At 39.5% G+C, this 19902-nt stretch overlaps 1 protein-coding gene across 9 annotated transcripts in view; it reads left to right on the forward strand.

The window, feature by feature from the left end:
* The window catches only part of MAP2K5 (mitogen-activated protein kinase kinase 5), a 258142-nt gene that overhangs the window by 33948 nt on the left and 204292 nt on the right, over positions 1-19902 (forward strand). For all 9 annotated transcript variants that reach the window (XM_080807862.1, XM_080807858.1, XM_080807865.1 and 6 more), the window contains exons 4-8: positions 180-249; positions 4523-4563; positions 5519-5586; positions 12341-12389; positions 19443-19507. In XM_080807862.1, coding sequence (XP_080663988.1) covers positions 180-249; positions 4523-4563; positions 5519-5586; positions 12341-12389; positions 19443-19507 — 293 coding nt within the window. The remainder of the gene's footprint in view (positions 1-179; positions 250-4522; positions 4564-5518; positions 5587-12340; positions 12390-19442; positions 19508-19902) is intronic.

The raw sequence follows: 19902 nt of genomic DNA on the forward strand, positions 1-19902 counted from the left end.
ACTGGACTTTCAATCCTGCTTATTCATTATAGTCTATGTGCAAATAGGAAAAAAGTATTCTCAAGGCTGATATGTATATACCAGCAATTTACAGAAGTACTATGAATTAAATAGCCCATAAGTGTCTGTTCCAGTATTCATACATTACTGAGTAATCTCTTTCTATAATCTCTTTGCAGTATTATTCCACAGTAATGGAACAGCAAGTAAATGGACAGTTAATAGAGCCTCTGCAGATATTTCCGAGAGGTAATGTTGAACAAATTCTAATCAACAATGATTATTTCAGTAAACTGTTTCATCAACAGTTATGTTTTCCAAAGGTTTAAATGCACATAACATGATGTTTAGCTCTTAATTTGAAAAAACAAAAGAAGTATTCATTATCGTGGGGATTGCAGGCTATATTATAGTTATGGCAGATAAAATATCTAATTTACTAGAGTAAATTAAACTAACTAGATTGTTTTTTGTTTTTGAAGTACATACTTACATTGGCTTAAAGAACTCTTTGGGGGTCCACATGGTTTCTAAACCAAGGCAAATGAATGACTTTAATTTTGGATATTTATAAATTGTGGCTCATGATGGGAGCCAAAGCTGCTGTTGAGGAGAAAGCGTTCAGCTGGTACAGAAGCAAAGATTTACTGCAAGATTTTAGGGGAGAATTGATAGTTTTTGGTGCTTGGTTTTTGGGGGGTGGCGTTTTCCAGATGATGGAGAATCTTCATAAATGGGAATTTAATTGTTAAATCTCCAGAAATATTCGATGGTGAGGGTAAGTTTTGGTGAATCACCTAGTCAAATAATGTTCCTTTTCCCTTTTAGGTGGGCAGAGCTAGCATTGTGTCAGACACAATTGATCAACTATACATAAATGTTCCCTCAAAATTTGAAGAATAGTAAAAAAAGAACAACTTAATTGACCATGTAATATAAGCCGTTAAGTCCTTCCCTCACTATACATTGTCCCACTTGGAATTTATATTTTCTAACTGATGGAGCAGATAAGGAAATGTTGTAACTTTTCTAGAAATAACTTAATTGAAATCATTAAAAGTTAAACTTACCTTTGTTAACAGATACTGTACAAATAATCATGGTATGGGTTTTTCAGTTAAACGTTCTAGACTTTCATTGCCTGTAACAGTCTGAAGTTGAGTGGCTCAGTTAACCAGTAGACTCTTGTTTACACTGATCAAGTCTCCAAGGGCAGCTGATTCGGCTAGCCAGCAAGAAGGTCTAGGTTCAAGAGTAATGCCTTTCTAGCATTAAGGTGGGCAGTGCAATTGGGAGTACTTACATAATAATAATGTATTAAAGACATAAGTAAGTAAATAAAATTGGGCCATTGATAGTGTGTTTGAAACAAAAATTATGATTAATCCAATTCTCTTGTATCTGAAGACTAAAAACTAAAATAGAAAAAGAAAAAGAGAAAAGCAAATGTAGAAAAGCAAATGTTGCCATTTCTGTGCATTAGGCCAATAATAAGAGATGGAGATCATTTCTTGTTATCTTCAGTGATGGGAGAATTTGGGCAAGTTTCAAAATTGTTTCTCCACAAGGAATACTTTTTTTTCTTTTGCCAGCTGAAAATTTTAATTCATTGTTTCCCTACTTGACATCATAACTCTTTCGTTGTAGCAAAATATGCTGGTTTCTAATATGACCTGGAAAATTATAGTTCTGATGTTGTGGGTCTTTGTGGTCACCCCGCCCCTGCCCCAGTAAAAGATTTACTTCCCTTCATCCAAAAATCTTTCCAGGCTTTGTTTTTTTTCTTTTATTTTGTGAGCAGTCCTTTGCAGTCTTATTGTCCACACCATTGTGCTGTCTCTCATGGCAGTAGTGACCATTTATTAATGCTCTGTAGCATTAATATTGCTTTAACTGTTATCATTTCTCATTCTCCTGACATCTCTGCCTATTAAGCATTACTGATTCCATGGTATAGATGAGAATCTGCAGGTTCAGAGAGGTTAAGTAACCTCAGAGTCCACAACAGCCTGTAAGTGGTTAGTATACCCTTTGAGTAAGAATTTTGTTTAAGTCATAATTTGCTTAAAGTGGAAGGGCATTTAAATGAAAATATCCATGGAGTGTGCTTGGGGGTAGACTGGAGGGGTTGGTATAAGTGCAGAGAACAGTATATTGCAGGGAGAAGATACTTAAAAGAAGATGGTATATGAGATGTGATTGTCACATGTGGTCCTAGTACAGACTGTTAGACTCCCATAAATTATTAAATAAAGTTCTTTCAAGCCAGACTTGAATTTTTTAAAATATGAGACTCAGCCCCCTGTTGCTGTGGTTTCTTGAATGCTATTGAACAACTATTCTTATTTTATTTATTTATTCATTTTTAAAGATTTATTTATTTATTTTAGAGGGAGAGAGCAAGCGCGAGCGTGCGCTTGCATGTGTGAGTGGAGGGAGGGGCAGGGGAAGAGGGAGAAAAGCAGACTCCCCGCTGAGCACGGAGCTAAGTGGATGTGGGGCTCTATCTCGCAACCCCGAGATCATGACCTGAGCCAAAATCAAGAGTCAGATGCTCAACTGACTGAACCACCCAGGCGCTCCTGTATAACTCTTTTTAGTTTTTTTTATAGTCTTGCTTTGGGCTTACTTACCTATATTTTATGTACGTAAATGAGATTATGCGAACTTATAACGAGGATATAGATAGACATATTGGGCAGGCTGCCTGGGTTAATACCTATTTGGTTAGAGGCCCCCAGACCTTAGTTTCTCTGGTTAGGCCCCAGGCTGAAAAGAATCTCTAGACTGAACAAGTGAGAAAGGTAGGAGAACACGATTTTATTTGAACATAGGTGTACTCCTCATTCCAGGTAAGACATTTGCCTTGTATGGTAACTCCCAGCTCATGGCTGTGCTCTCTGTAGTTAAAAGATATGTTACATATTAATAAGGATGAAAATTTATTAGCTTTTTTTTTTTAATTTAAAAAAAAATTTTTTTTTAAGATTTTATTTATTTATTTGACAGAGATCACAACTAGGCAGAGAGGCAGGCAGAGAGAGAGGAGGAAGCAAGCTCCCCGCTGAGCAGAGAGCCCGATGCGGGGCTCGATCCCAGGACCCTGACCTGAGCCGAAGGCAGAGGCTTTAACCCACTGAGCCACCCAGGCGCCCCAAAAATTTATTAGCTTTATGTACCTTCTGACTCCATAACTTTAGGAAATGTGAGGTTACTGGGTGTTTTTGAATATTGTGTAGATTTCCAGTCATAAAGGTTTGAGAAGCCAATTGAGTAATGAGGCAGATATTAAGGTAAGAGGTAAGAGTTGATGCCTGTCTCTAATTCCTTGGTTAGCCACTTTTTTATTAAAGTGAAGTTTATGAATGTACTGGGTACTTAAGTGGAAATACTCTGAAGTGTTGTCTTAGGAAGTATTAATGGTCCCTCAAGGACCAGGCATCAAATGTATGTGACTTTGATTTTGTTCAAAAAGTTAATTTCCATTTTACAGAAAGAAGATTTGGAGTCCTAATTTTAATATATTTTAGGGAAAATAAGAGTTCTTTGTTAAGGTTTAGATGTATTTTCTAGGAAAATAATGATAAATTTAAATATACTCAAAATATACAAATTAAAGCAACTGATATGCCTTGTAATTATTACCCACATCTTCTCTTTATTAAACAGTTTTATTTCTTGTTGTCAGAAACAGAGGAAGAATACATGTATATCTGAGAGAGGAGAAAAAAATCAAATATATTCTTCCCCAAACAATCAATCACAATTGACAGTCCCTTAACATACAATCTGTAGGGCACTGTAGTTTTCAGATGGAAGTAGCCTATAAAATGGGCAGGACACATTTTTATTTTTAACACATGATGAAGAAGCATTTGCTGAATTGGAAAAGTACTACCCTGTAACTCAGAGTGGTGTCAGGAAATTAATATTATTTTTCCTGGCATGGTTTTATCTTTAGACGTAAATATTAGATGTCAAGATTTACAAAAAAAAGTAGTAAAATTAGTGATATCTCTGTATTTCAATAAATTTGACTACTTATTGCTATCCAAACTGGTATTCAAACTGGAATATTCCATTTTAAAATCTCTAACCATCTTTCTGGCATTAAAAGATTTCTGCTACTCCCCTCCGCCCCAAAAAAAGCCCTAGCTATTTTTAAAGTAGTTTAAGTTATAGCAGATATACAATGTAATAGAGTTGAGGAAAGATTGCAGAAATTTGAGTTATGAAAGGAATCTAATCATTTTAGCTCAGTTAACTTGATTTTTATATGTTTTAAGCAGAAATTGGAATTTATATGAGGTGGTGTCAGAAAGCTCTTTGCATTTATAAATGCTCACTCCTGCAAGTTAAAAACCCTGGTTCGTAATTCCCACTTTGGGTCTTGGGAGCCACTTTTCAATCATTTCTCTCTGCTAATTTTGGTGTCACCCTCATTTCTTTTTAAACGATTCATTTTGAGCAAATTTGTAAATGGCCCTGATGTGTTCTACAATTTAGTCAATTACTGTTTCAGCCTGCAAGCCTCCTGGGGAACGGAACATACATGGCCTGAAGGTACGAATTTCAATAATTGTTTCAGTAAAGTTAGATGGATTTGTAATGCTGTGTTCCACTTATTGAAATGTCAAATAAAACTGCACTTTCTCAAGCTCTGACAAGCGATTCCTTTTTTTTTTTTTTTTAAACGGGATGTGGAGGGGGATTCATCTGTAGTATTTGCTCAGTATGTGTACATATTTGGATAGAAGGGGTTTGGTGCCATATTTTTTTTTTATTATTTGGAATTTTTTTGTTGGTCCATTTCTTCAGGATGATTGTAGGTACTGGTGTCCACAACGATTTATTTGAATGAAAGTAGACTTCATTTCAGTGATTAATTAAGCACATAAGCATCTTGCACACAGAACACCCACCTCTTCTTTTGACATATTTATGCTAGAAACATGTATCTTTTTAATGTCCTTTCATTGTTCTGTGTCTTTTGAATTCTGGATTTCTGCTTATAGCTTTACATTGGAAAGAAAAGCTAGCTATTGTATTAGATTCAAGCATTTTATAATTAATTATTTGGATCTCGTTTTCCAGTGAATAAGAAACGTGCTAGGGTGTTCTGTTTGGCTTTGGAGCTGGAAAGATGCGAAAACTTGAGGTTCACCACTAACCTCTGGATATATTGTTAATGTTCTTTTTTGAACATACCGTTTTGTATATGAAACAAAACAGAACAGTGAATTGAATTCTGTTCTGGACCGTGACTTGAAGTTTTCCCATTTATCTCTTCCTTTTTTCAATGCTAAGTATTTGAATAATGACAGGAAAGGTTTATTATGTAATATACGGGTTGTACAGTTCTGTAACCTATATACTGAATAGACTCCGACCGTGGGTCTATCTAGCAACAAGCTAATTAACCTTCATAGTGAAATGAGAAATTTGTGGCAAATTATAGGTTAATTGGAACTGTGTCCTCAGAACACAAGACTGATAGAGATTCTTTCTTTTCTTGTAGGTGAATACCCGGGCTGGACCCTCCCAACATGATAGCCCAGCGGTGTCCGACTCACTCCCAAGCAATAGGTGAGGGCAAGCGAATGAAGTGTGCCTGTAAGCGTGCTTATCTACAGAGGGGTGCGGAAGAGGCCTGGGGATGACCCCTCATTTCTCTAAGACCAGGCGAATGTGTATGTGGCTGAGAAGAAATTTGACTAGTTGGGTAACCATAGCTATGTGTTGACTAGAGAGAAAGGGCCTCCCTGAGGAAGATAGAATGAGACATTTTAAACTATTAATGTTGGTCTGTGGAACGGTGTTCCTTCAGTCTCCAAATTACACAGAAAATTCATTGCCTTTGACTTCAGTGCCTTTGATGCCTTGATGATCCCATTCATAAATTGTGTAATGCTCATTATTTTTTTCTTGCTTCACGTCTTTTGGTAGTATCGTTATCCCCTGACATCCTCACCAGGAAGAGGCAAGGGGAGAGTGAAGTAGTGAAATCTAGATTGACCAGTCACTTTGCTCTTTTTGTATCTTTGGTCATACCAAAGATTGAAGCTGTTTATAGAAGGAAGATCATCTTCATTAATTCACGCTAGCAGTGCCCCACACTGGCATGGGATGCTGAACACTTGAGAACCTTTTCAAAGTGTTGTTCTGACAGGCCTGAAAACTTACTTCCATATGATCCCATCCTCAGGTAGAAGGATTATTCAGCCAGTAAACGTCACATGGCTGTACTTGAAGATGACACCGTTGAGGTGATCCCCTGGATCTGAGGATTCCCACTGATGATTGAAAAGCCAGCATCCAGCCGCCCTTCCATTCTGTGCCCAGGCTTCTCTGGGTTTAGGGCTATAACCAGTATTGCCCTTTATTGGCTGAGATGGAGTTTGGGTTTCTCCTCCTCCTTCCCCGCCCCTACTTAACCCAGAGCCTTGGTTCTTTTGCTGGGGGCTTTCTGAGGGTAATTTAAAGTCTCTCCTTGTGGCTCTCCTTTTACTCTCCTGCCTCCTTCCCCCCAGAGTCACTTCCTCCATTGCTTTACTGTAGTGTCAGTCTGTCTACTCACCAGCTTTCCTGCTGCGAGCACACGACTTTTAAAGCATGTTTCCTTTTTAAGCAATTTATTCCGTCTTAAAATATGCTTAGCCTGGTAATTCACCAGAGACTCATCTGTCCTGTGGGCGCAAGGGGTAGATCTCTTAGTCCTCGTTCTAGGGCTTGGCCCTGGCCTTGGCCCTTTGCAGCTTCTCTCCTCACACTTGTTGGGCCTGTGAGCCGTGGCCCCGGAGTGCAGGCACTGGCTTGGGGTCACTTGTTACACTCAGCACAAGGAAGGCCCAACATTTAATTTTATCCACTCCTTTCAGAAAAGTTGTTATTCAGGCAGACTCACGCTGAGCCTTGAGGAAAAACAAAGTCTTTCTCTGGTGTCTTAGGTCCCATTTCGTTGTGGTAGAAAAAGCAGGATAGAGGTGAAAAAAATGGTCAGTCAGAGAAGGGGCAAGGATAACTTTTCAGTTTTCTGAGATCTAGCTTTAACAGCATGAATAAATTAGCTTGGTTTTTAAAGAATTACTGTGTATATTCATAAAATTTGAGGGTTGGACATAAATTTGAAGATTGTCTGACCTAGTGGTTCTTAGCCTTTTGTTGCAGCATCTTTCCTAGGGATGCAACAGTCTCTCGGCTGGTGATGGTGGTTTCCTGCCATAGTGACTTCTGTTACGGGAGAAGTACACTTTGAAAGAGAGCTACCAGGGGCGCCTGGGTGGCTCAGTGGGTTAAAGCCGCTGCCTTCGGCTCAGGTCATGATCCCAGCGTCCTGGGATCGAGCCCCGCATCGGGCTCTCTGCTCAGCAGGGAGCCTGCTTCCTCCCTTCTCTCTCTGCCTGCCTCTCTGCCTACTTGTGATCTGTCTGTCAAATAAATAAATAAAATCTTTAAAAAAAAAAAAAAAAAAAAAAAAAAAAAAAGAAAGAGAGCTACCATAGACTTTAATGTGCCATCCAAGGTTGGCCGTATTCTGTGTCCCATGTTGATAACTAATCAAAAGTATTTATTGAGTGCCACCTATTCAGTAGGGGCTATCCTGTGCACTAGAAATATAAGCGTGGTCCTTATCCTCTAGAGCTTGCTATCTAATGGACATACAGGGAAAAATATATATACAGACAATCACACTTTGTAATTAGTGTTATGAGGGAAGCAAGCAGGTTTTGAAGGGAGAGAACACTGTGCAGGGATATGTTTAGATTTAGACAGCATGGTCAGGGTAGACTTCTTGGGTAGAGAGAGGCATTCTCTCAAGGCCTGAAGGGTAAGAAGGGCCTAGCCACATCAAGAGCCAGCTGGAACCCAGGGAGGGCTGCTGGTTGGGGGGTTGTGGATGGGGGGAGGAGAACATTGGAGTGACAGTAGAGAAGGAGGTAGACTGAAGCCAGATGGACATGGCCTTGTGTTTGAATTTTCCTCTCAGTGTATTGGTGTTGGTGAGCCATCAGATGGCCTGCTGGACAGTGTCATGGCCACCCTGCTTATAAAAGCCCCCCTACCATGGGGAACGGGTCCAAGAAGCACCCATCTAATCTCGCTCTGTTTTGGTGCTTGATTACCTACCCCTTGCCAAATGGTCATCCAGGCTCTTCCTGAATATCCCTTATAGCATGAATGCACTTTATTGGCCTTGGCAGCCTGTCCCTTTTCACAGAGCTCTGCCTTAAAACATTGTCTGTCATGAGCCAAAATGGGTCTCTTTTTAGCGCCCACTCATAAAGGTTTCGTTTGGCTCTCTGAGCAGAGCTGTTCTTCTTCTAGGGGGCTCTTCCTGTCGTCTTCCCTCCCAACGAACTTCTTGTAGATTTCCCGTCTCAGCGAATTCTCCCACACCCACCCAGTTGCTAATTTGTCAGGCATCTTTCACTGCTTCCTGGGCCTCCCTCAGTGCCATATCTACCAGTCCCTACATCTGTCCCTTCTCAGTCCTGCTGGAGTGTGTCCACTGGCCAGCGGCCCTGTCTCTGCTGAGGCAGTTCAGGCTCTGTAAATCAGTGGGGCTGCAGGTGAGTAACAGCCTCTCACATGGAGGCCCCCTGCCCATTCTGCCCCTTCCTACCTGACATTCTAGTTTTGCTGATGAATGCATGGTGCCCTCTGTGGATCGTGTTTTCTCTTACTCCTGGCCCTCCCTGCTGTCCTCCATTTTTTTTCCCCTCCTTCATCTTCAGTCTGGCCTGCCTTGGTCATCTTTGAGGAACCACGCTGTTACTGTCTTCAGATGATAGCCCACCTCCTAGTCCATACCAGGTACCTACTCTATGAATTTCCCTAATGCCCTGATGCCTGCTTTTGCTGTGGCCATTAGCACATTGTGTTACAATCGCTTCTGTCCCCTGGTAGATTCTCTACTCTTTGAGGGCAGTGACTGTAGCATATTCATTACTGAATTCCCAATTCCCAGTGTGATGCTTGGCACATAGGAGATAGTCAGTAATGCTTGAATGAATGAGTGGATGAACACATTTATATTCCCTCTTAGTCTTGTCTCTGAATTAAATTCTCCCAACTCATTCAAGCCTCTCCAATACATTATTTCTTGTCCCCTCACCCATTTCCTCTTCTTTAGATGTCTCAGTATCCCTCTTAAAGTGTCAGGGTTACAATAACATCACATTTAAATTTTAAAATGTTTTTAAAAGTGATTTTCAAATAGCCCAAGTCACTGTGACCATTACAGATAAACAAAATATTGAGTAAACTGAGGAACAAAGAAATTACCAGAATTTTTCTTTTCTTTCTTTCTTTCTTTTTTTTTTTTTAAAGATTTTTATTTATTTATTTGAGAGAGAGAGTGAAAGAAATAGAGCATGAGCAGGGTAAGGGGCAGAGGGAGAAGCAGACTCCCCGCTGAGCAGGGAGCCCAGTGTGGGGCTCCATCCCAGAACGCTGGGATCATGATCTGAGCCAAAGACAGATGCTTAACTGACTGAGCCACCCAGGTGCCCCCAGACTTTTTCTTTTAATGAGACCAAGTGGTAGTCAGACATTGGCATAATGAATGAAATCCACATTCTCCTTGGTTACTCTCGAAGCATGAATCAGTCTTTGCCTTAGGTGGATGATTGTTTATTAAACTGAGCTTACTAAGCCACATGGTGTTGCTAGGCCATAATTACTGAATTCAAGTCCCACTGCCAAGTCAAGGCCTTTCCTAAATATTGTGGCTTTCTCCTTCTGTAAACTCAGGATGATTAAACTTTACATTTCTCTACCTCCGGTGTTAGAAAGATTGATGAAGCTGTATTAAGGAATCACATGTTGTTTCTTGGATGAAAGGTGTTTTGTAAATGCAGTGAATCAAAATGTTATTATTTCAAGTTGTATGACATTATGGAGTATCTGTGGAGAAACCTTGCCTAGGCTGCTTGGTTATTTCTGTTTTTACAGTAATTGTAACTGTGAAATTGGGAGTTATCTGTGGGATTACAAGGTTCTATATATTTACAAGGGAAAAAAAAGTGTGTGTGTATAAGAGAAACAGATGGAGGAGGTCTGAACCTTAGTTTCCTTAATAAATTATTCCCACAGAACTATTGTTACTGTGAGGACAATATGTAATAGCATTTAGTGCCATTCCTGGCACATGATATCATCTAAATAAATGATAGCTGCTATTATTATTTTCTTAACTGGACTGATTTTGTCAGTTTATTTTTTGATCTGTATTTCTACTTCAGTCTCATTCTACAAAAATTTTTTTTTTTAATTTCATTTATTTGAGAGAGAGAGAGAAGGAGCGGGGTGGGGGTGGGGAGCAGACTCCATGCTGAGCAGGGATCCTGATATGAGGCTCGATCCCAGGACCCTGAGATCAGGACCTTAGCCAAAGACAGATGGTTCACCCACTGAGCCACCCAGGCACCCCTTGTTCTACAGAATTCTTAACTCCCACTTTAGTACATGAATTCTGACTCGGGAGGACATTAAAGTTTAGAATCCTGAGGCACCTGGGTGGCTCAGTCTGTTGAGTGTCTGCCTTCAGCTCAGGTCATGATCCCAGATTCCTGGGATTGAGCCCGGAGTCAGGCTCCCTCATCAGGGGGGAGTCTGCTTCTCTCTCTGCCCCTCACCCCACTCATGCTCTCTCTCTCTCTCTTGCTCTCCCTCTCAAATAAATAAAATCTTTTAAAAAATAAAGTTTAGAATCCTTGGTTGAGGGCATATTTTATAAAATCTGTAGAAAGTAGGAACTGAGGCTCCATAGTCTGCATTTGACCATAGCATAAGTTTAAGAAGTATTTAGAAAGAAGAATAATCCTAACTTGAAATAGCAAGTATGGTCAAACTTGAAGTCTGAGATCTTTCTTGATTATAGCTTACTAAAAGTACCAAATGAATGTGTGTGTGTGTGTGTGTGTGTGTGTGTGTGTGTGTGTGTGTGTGTCTCTAGGACTGCCATATAATAAATCACAACCAGAACCACGACCACCATTTACTGAACACTTAGCACCTGCCAAGTCACTGGGCTACATTCAAGGGTGGGAAGGGAAGGGAAGGGAAGGGAATATACAGAGATACAGAGGAGATCAAGATGTGGCCCATGTTCTCGGGGACCTCCCGGTCTTAGGGGTGGGTATGTTGGGAAGAAAGGCACCTACACAGATAACTAACACAAGAGAGGAGAGTTAATTTGGTAGATGGGTAGAGGGTTTGAGTAGATAAAGAATAAACAGGCTTTAAATTTCCAGTTAGAACATTGATGAGATGAGGGGCTATTTTGTACACCACTCTTCTAACTGAGTGGATATCTTTGAGTATAACTGATTATAAAGCTAGAAGGACTTCAGAGCATCCCCTGGCCGCTTTTCCTAAATTCATTTCATAGGTGTTTACATAGCCATATATATCCAGAGAAGAACATTTTCATATTTCTTTTTTTTTTTAAAGATTTTATTTATTTGACAGACAGAGATCACAAGTAGGCAGAGAGGCAGGCAGAGAGAGGGGAAGGGAAGCAGGCTCCCTGCTGAGCAGAGAGCCTGATTTGGGGCTCCATCCCAGGACCCTGGGATCATGACCTGAGCCAAAGGCAGAGGCTTTAACCCACTGAGCCACCCAGGTGCCTCCATTTTCATATTTCTTAAATGACTCTGGAAGCTGGGTCTCCCACTTAAAGGACAGAAAAGGAAAGAGAAGGCGGCTGAAATTTATTTAGTATCTACTATATACATGAGCTTTTTCTAATATTTAATTTTTTTACCCTATAACATTGATATTTCCCCCATTTTACATAGCCGTTCAGAGAATGGACAGATTGTCCCAGATCCCACAGTGAGTGAGTCCCAAAATTGATTTTTGCTGCACATTTGCTTCTCAGCAAGCTGAATTATAACTCTCAACTATAAAAGATCAGGACTTAAGCTACCTATTTTATCTTTTGAAGTTCTATTTTCTCATTTCTATAAACATCCAAAGAGTGCATTGCTAAGTACTCTGTATTTAACAGACAACAGACTCCACATCAAGTCGCCACTGAAAGGCTACCCAAAGGCAGCAGGACGAATGGCCGAAAGGGTCACTGAACTAATCCACAAGGCAGTCTAGCTTCATCATGACTTGAGGCTTCGTTATTGTTTTAGGGTTTCAGGTTTTTTATTAATACCCTTTCTGGTAGGCCAGTTACTTGGAGAAAATTTTATGTATAGAAAAAAGGTTGTAAAGAGGGTAGTCCATGTGTACACCTGAAACTGAGACGTGTTTTAGTGTGGAATTCTGAGGGGTGTTCCAAGGTGTCCATGATCTTGCCATTAAAAATCATGTCTTCCTTTTCCAGCTTAAAGAAATCTTCTGCCGAACTGAAAAAAATATTAGCCAATGGCCAGGTAGGTGTCATTGCATATTAAGATTTCCACATAGCAGTAACTCATTACTGTCCAGTTTTTGTGTCCATAAACTTCATAAACAGATAAAGAGCCCGTGAACACCTTCTTGTCATAAATGAATTACGGTGGCTTAATTTGATTGGCAGAACAATTTGCAGCACGTCTTTCAAACTGTGCTAATGGGTCTCACTCCTAGCAGATTGAAGTACCATGCATACACCCTGCTGCCATCTCAGTCTGAAAAAAGTTAATCAGTTCTGAACAAGTGTGTCAACCCATGGATTGTCGAAATGGCCCCACGTTGGGAGGTGGCCGCCACTTCCATTATCTTTGGGGAGAAGAGGAAAAACTGTTCCTTTTTTACCTCGGCTCCTTCTTTGGTCCCAAAAGGAACGCTGGCTTTTTAGGGAAACAGAGCAACAGCCAACCTTTGGCATTTAAAATTCCTTGGCTTGAGAAGCCCCTGGTTTCGTTCGCCCTGCCGGCTGGCCCCTAAAGCTGAAATGGCCTAACCTGGGCAGAGAGGGACAGCCGGGCCTGCAGTCCAGGTATTCTCACTAATTCTGATTCAAGTAAATGGACGCATCTGAAATAGTGTAGTGCTTTTAAACATACACCGGCAAATTAAGCTACCTACGGGGTCCTCGATTCTTCAATAGCAACATAAATGCATTTTAATGTTTGTTATAGAGGAAGCCCTTTGATAGCCTTGGAGGCAGGCGCCTGTCCGTTGCGATCAAGCCTGCCTATTAGGCTCTATTGACTGAGACATCTGTGTCACTGCAAATAAAAGACTCTTATTGATTTTCTTAACTGCTGTTCACTTCCCGTCCATGTTTCGAAGGCTGAAATCTTAATTATCTCAGATGCTTATTCAGTGCCTTCACACGCTGACCTCTCCGAGGCTCATTGGCATTTCATGAATCAAGTACTTGTAGTGGCGCCCTTCAAGAAGACAAAGCTGGGTCCCCGTGCTTGTCCTTTAATATCACCTGTAACTTTGTGGCCTAATAGATGTGCGTGCCTTACAGCGGAGACTGGCGGGTAGTGCTTCTGGAAACCCAGCTTCTTTAGCACATAGTCCTTGAATACAGTTGGGAAAAATAAGTTGATCTGGTTCTGACGTCTGATCGTCATCCAGAGTGTGTGAATTCTAGTCCTTAGATTTTCTGTTTACGGCTAACGGAAACCTGGTGTTGTGTGTGTGATCTTGATGGCCTCAAAATTTACCTGATACTTTTGACTTTAAGCAGCCAGAGGTTTGTTTGGCTTGAGGTCCACAAGTATGTTCACCTAGTGCCCTGGCTGTGTTCAGAGCCAGTATATGAAACCTGACAAACAGCAGAAACCTGGAGCCTGGGATGTTTATGTGTCTTCAGCATGCATGCATTCTGGTTACTAATTGTAACTTATGTATGAGTCACTTGCTTTCTTCAGCTGGAAAATATATTTCAAAATTGATGTAAATTAAGAAGCTTTAACTACATTTGTTCAGCCCAGGCAATGGAAAATAACCTGTCATAGATTCCTCTTCCAAAGATGAAAAACAGTTTATTTCCAGTGCGAAAAAATAAGCATTCTGAAATGTTCCTCATGTTTTGACAATAGACCTCGTACCATAAATATCTTAGTGGTCTCAGTTGTGAGGTTCTCGGTGGTGGAAGATTGTCATAATAATGATTTTTTACACTTAACGATGGTTTATTGCTTTCCCTTGGGGATGGGATAACCCCATGTTAAACAGTATGGCGCTTGCTTTCAAGGAGCAGCCTTCATTGTATTTACTTTCATTCAGAAGAACAAACAAACCAGAAAAACCCGCCTTTGGAGGTCCTCATAGTTAGTGCCTCCTCCTTATACTAATTTCTCAGTTCCTTGATGCTGTAGGGGAGCTACGGCGAGATCACATGGCAGTGAGGGTAACAGGCACAGCTGTGGCGTCAATAAATTTCTGGGCTGAGCACTGACACCACTTGGTATGGAAGATGTAAGTCACATTTAACAATACTTTAACATTTGAGCATAGTTTTTTATTTCAGTGGTTTATGCTCTCAAGCATTAATAATGATTTGCCTTTCCACTAGCCTCCACTTAGATTTAATAAGGAATTCATATTAATCATTAAAAGAAAGGGACATGATTCTTCAAGATAATCAAATATTGACAGGTTAGAAATAGCTTTCTGCCTGGGTTCATTGATATAGGTTATGTGATATAAATATTTATTTCTTTTCTGTCACTCAGAGTAAATGCCACCAATTGATTCAGCATTGATATAGTGTCAACAGTTCATAAGAAACATTTGACTGGCTTGTGTTTTCCGATTAGTCTCTGCTCTCTAAAGTGGGATTTACTAAATCTCTCCAATTGTCTGCTCATAGAGTGTGACTGCTTTCTGAAACCATTTTTGCTTCGATTTGTGAAGCAAAGGTCTAGGGATAGGACTAGTTTCTGTCAGACCTGTACATATAAAATAAGGATTAATTGAGCATTTTTATTTTAATAATTTATAAGCGATAGGTACTGATTCTTCTTAACACAGGCATACAATAAACAAAGAATATTTTCTTTGCTTGATCCATAATTGAATTCCATTTCATTTTTCCCATTAATTTCATTAATATTATATTAAATCAAGCAGGTTTTTAAAGTTTAACTTTTAGTCCTTGGAAGGGAGACATTTTACTGCTTAATGATGGAGGATTCCTTTTTTTCTAGCTTAAGAAAAGCTGAATCGTCAGATAGTTTAGGCATGTGTCACCGAGAGCTATAAATCAGTCCCACTGGTGTGTTTTTTGTGATGTGTTTTTCCCACTTCAGTTTTAGTGTGGTATCATCTCTTTAACATTGGCTCTTGATTTAAAACTGATTAGAAATGGCCCATTGGGTCAATTTAAAGGATTAAAAAAGTGCACAGTTACTCCAAGGATGAATGACTTTGACCTTTGCATCTCTGAAGTTGTTTTCCTTCTTTTCGTGTTTTAGATTTTGTAGGAGAGGGTGGCACTATTTTCCTATTCCTGATAAATCAAGTATAAATGTACGGGGAAGCCACAGATCTTAGAACTAATTCTGATCCTGCTGTTGGCTGTTTTGAGAACTTCAGATGCCATTAGGAAAACTTTCTGTGTTCAAAAAAAAAATAAAGAAAGAAAAGAAAAACAAAACAGGTGGAGGAAGAAAAATAGGAATTTTACTGTAAAGTTAGCTTAAAAGCTGTATTATCACCACTATATAAAAACGCTTAGATTCTTACTGTTCATCTTACATCCCATATGAAGACCAGAATATAAATGACACTGTGTATGGGAGTCCACACTACATGACTCCCTCCCCTACCTACATGGAAACCACTCGTGAGTTATCCTGTCTAGTCCATGTTACTTACCCAGCCCCTGACTTTCCTTCCGCAGAAGCAGAGCCCAGTGCCCAGTGCCCATCGTTTCTTCCAGGTCATTTGAGTTGACGTGTAACTGTAACTCTAATGGCTTTTCTTCTCTCACACCTAGTGTTCTGCCTTTTATTTCCTTTTTAAAGTCAAAACAAGGAAACAGCTATATTTAAAAATAATTCAGTATCTCCATTGAATAAAAACATTATTTCAGCTCTTTTCTCTCTAAAGAGCTGTGTGATCTTTGAAACATTTATCTTCTTAAAAACAAATTCCACAGCTAATGAAATTGCTTTTAACTTGTGAGTGCTCTTCCATTTATTGTTTTCCTTCCTGTGGGCCAGTGAGCCTGATGGGAGAGGATGTCCCTCCATACTTAGCCAGGACATCAGCTGCTAAGATACGGCATTGAGCAGAGAATACTGAAGGACTGAGTTCTAGCCTTGACTAGTTGTTACTGACTAGTGTTTTGTTGGTTTTTTTTTAAGATTTTATTTATTTTTTTGACAGACAGAGATCACAAGTAGGCAGAGAGAGAGAGAGAGAGAGGAGGAAGCAGGCTCCCTGCTGAGCAGAGAGCCCGGTGTAGGGCTTGATCCCAGGACCCTGGGATCACGTCCTGAGCCAAAGGCAGAGGCTTTAACCCACTGAGCCACCCAGGCGCCCCTGTTACTAATTTTATGACCTAATTGGGCTATGCGCTTGAAAAACTGTACAGTTCTGTGATTTTTGTGATACTTGTTCCCAACTGTAATAATTAAATATTGTATCCCATAGGCATATAAATCCCACTTTTGTATCAAAATGACCACTGTTCCTGTGCTTCATTTAGAAAAGTTGAACTAATTTGCTTGTCTAAAGAAAATAGGCAACAGTGTTATTACCTATTAGTTGATCCTGTTAGTGATTTATTTTCATAGTTAAAATCAATTAAAGTAACCCATTTTGATCAGAGATTTGAGATTCTCAAAAGGTTGTTTGTAATCAGTTCATGAGCTTGGCTCTAATGGTTTTCCTTTTAAGTATTTTTTTTACGTGGATAATATTTGCATACTATATCAAAACAAGAAATCCAAATAAGCAGAAAGGAAAAGAATCTGAGTTTTTAAAATAAATATCTATCAGTCAGTAAATAGGCCAGGCAGAGGTCTATAAAACTTTAAAACATTGTAAAAACACTTTACCTATTTTTTTATGGATGCTGACTTTTTAAGTGAGATGGTTTTAGAATTTTTACTCCAAAACAACTTTTATCTTTATGAGGCTCTTACAGTCTTATTGTCTGAGGGATTCTGAATTTTTGTCCTTGAATTTGCTTACTGAATGCTTAGCATATGCACACAGACGCACGTGTACACACACACACACACACACACACACACACGCACACACGCCTCTCAGCTCATCTCCTGTTGGATGCCTACCACTCCTGGTCAGGTTGGGATGCTGTTAGTTGGCTGCTCCACTTCTCTTCTCAACCTCCTGGGTATTAGAGGTAGGGAAAAAAAAACAAAACTACAATGTCAGGTTTATAATGGTTGAAGCTGCTAAGAGACATGCCATACCTCCTCCTTTGCCTTCTCTTCCTCCAACAAAATTCCATAAAAACAAGCCCCTAGGTCCATCGCAGTATGTTATTAGAATGTGTAATAGCAATATATCTCAGTGTATTTATTTTTCTGAGAGAAACTACTGGTTCTTTTATCTGGAAGGCCCTGATGGAGTGGTGGGAGGGCTGCAGTCTCAGAGTGTGGTCCTTCTAAAGCCTGAATCCTATATATACTCCATGAGATTTGTTCTTCTGGAATTTACTTTGGGCCCTGATAAGGGTGCAGCTTATTAGGGAAGCTAATGGTACAAATGAGGTTGTTAAGAGTGCTGTTCAGACTACCTTAAGAAAGGTTTTGAAGGAATTAGCCCATTTGTACTGGCCAATAGTGCAGTTTGTGTGTGTATCCTTCATACCCACTGATTGCAGTACACCCAGGAGCAGCTGTGCTAACCTTAGCATCTCAGGTTATTTCATATACTGCTCTTGTTCATGCTGTTTTAAAATTTATCATTTGGTCCAGTGTAATGAGGTTTTCTTTTCTTTTCTTCATGTTCCATCTTTTATATAGGTTAAAATACGAGCTGGTTTTCTGCATTAGTAATATAAAGGTAATGAACAAAATTTCCCTCAAAGAGGAAAATAGTTGCCAGTTTTTCTGACTTGTCTATTGTTTTGCCTCTGACCCTAAATATAGTAATTAGCTGATTGCAAATTGCATCAATCAGGTTGTACTACAATTAAATTGGGTGTTGAATTGGCCTTTACACATTAATCTGTCAATATTCTTTTAGGGATTGGCAGAACGGCTTGGAAAGGAAGCTGTTTCTGTTACCTGTGCTCTACTCCTAATTATCACAGCTCTCTGAAGCTTCAACCTCAGAAACGTATAGAAGAAAAATATTTCCCTTGATAAATGGAGCCTTGCTTTATTCAATTGGTGGATATTTAGAGCAAAATATTTAAAGCTTTACTATAATGGTCTGAAAGCAAACTATTTTTTTTTCCAGGTGATACTGAATTAAAAACTCCATCCATTTTCTGCCCATGCAAGGCAGTGCAATTCCCTGGAAATTGATTTTTTTTTTTTCCCACGGCTTACTATGGCTTTTCCCAAGCTTTAGCTATATGGAAAAGAACACTTTTATTGAATCCATTTAGTGAATAAAGTTGGCAGTTAATTTTTAAGCAACTGGACCAGTGTGTAGAAAATTACTGAATGCATCAAATATAATCTGATTGGTCTTAAAGTCATTTGATAAATAATTGAGGGAGTTCTTGAAAACTCTAAAACATTATTTTGTGGGTATTAATAATTGACTCCTGTTCATGATATAAACGAGAGTAGTATTTGTGGTGTAATCGTTTTTACAAGAATCAGGGAAAATGTGCATGCTGTTTAACATATTAAATTTTGAAAATGACTTTAGTTTATAAGAATCACATGCTTATATGTTTTTCTCTTTATGCATTACAATATTTGACTGTGTGTGCATTTGAAAGTGCACTCATTTGGCACTTTTCCATCAGCATATTATTATTTCTACCCAGTTACTGCTGTATACTAATTTACTGTTTCCAGAGAAAAGCTGTATCTACTTTAGGAAAGTCATTAACATTATTCAGTTAGTTTGTTTAATGTTAGCTATGGGGTCACCTGAGGAGTTTTCAGGGGCTGATTTATTTACAGATTGTGCATTAGATTACTGTGTGTGTGTGTGTGTGTGTGTGTGTGTGTTGTCTTCCCAAGTTTGACTTTGGTTATGTGCAGAGCTATTTGGCATTGGTTATGTGTAGTGCCGGAGACTGTGTTCTTATCAGTAGCTCTGACCTGACCCTTTTGAGCTATGTTATATCATTCCATTTTGACACCTTTTATCAAACTTTAATGAAATGACCCAGGCAAACAAATTGTCATTAAACTTTCCATCACTTTGTCCCTTGGTATCGTCTTTTATAAATTGGACAGCAAATGTTGTATTGATCTTCTCGTTCTTGCAGCTGAACTTGAAATGACCCAGACTGCTTGTTGTTTATGGCCCAGAGTTGCTTTTCCTTGACATTTCCATCCACAGCATGACACCCTTTTTGTTTTTCTTTCTTTCTCGTGGAGATGAATGAACAAGACATACGGTATCGAGACACTCTTGGCCATGGCAACGGAGGCACAGTCTACAAGTGAGTAGTCGATTTCATTTAAACTTTCTATGCACTTTAGCCAAATGTGAGTACTCAAGTTCTCCGTGGCAAAGATTTTTAAATGACCATCAGCACTTAGAGTTTATTTCCACTTTTGACTCCAAAAATTCTGCAAGGCATCTATTTTCTCAGGAATTGCTTGGAAAAATGCATTTATATTGCCTTTTTAATATTTCTGCGTCTGCATCTCTCCTGGGTGAGCGGTTAATAGTCCACCATTAGCAAGTGTACCTTTAACTGGCCTGAAGTTTAATGTATTTTTTTCCTTCACTCTTTCACACCGGTTTTTTTTTTTTTTTTTGGAAAACTTGCTTGCACCCTGTGCTAGTCCCCTGCCCTTTCACAGCTGTGCCCAGTGGAAAACAGCCCTTATA

Source organism: Martes martes (genome assembly GCF_963455335.1).
Source record: "Martes martes genome assembly, chromosome: 7".
NCBI lineage: Eukaryota > Metazoa > Chordata > Mammalia > Carnivora > Mustelidae > Martes > Martes martes.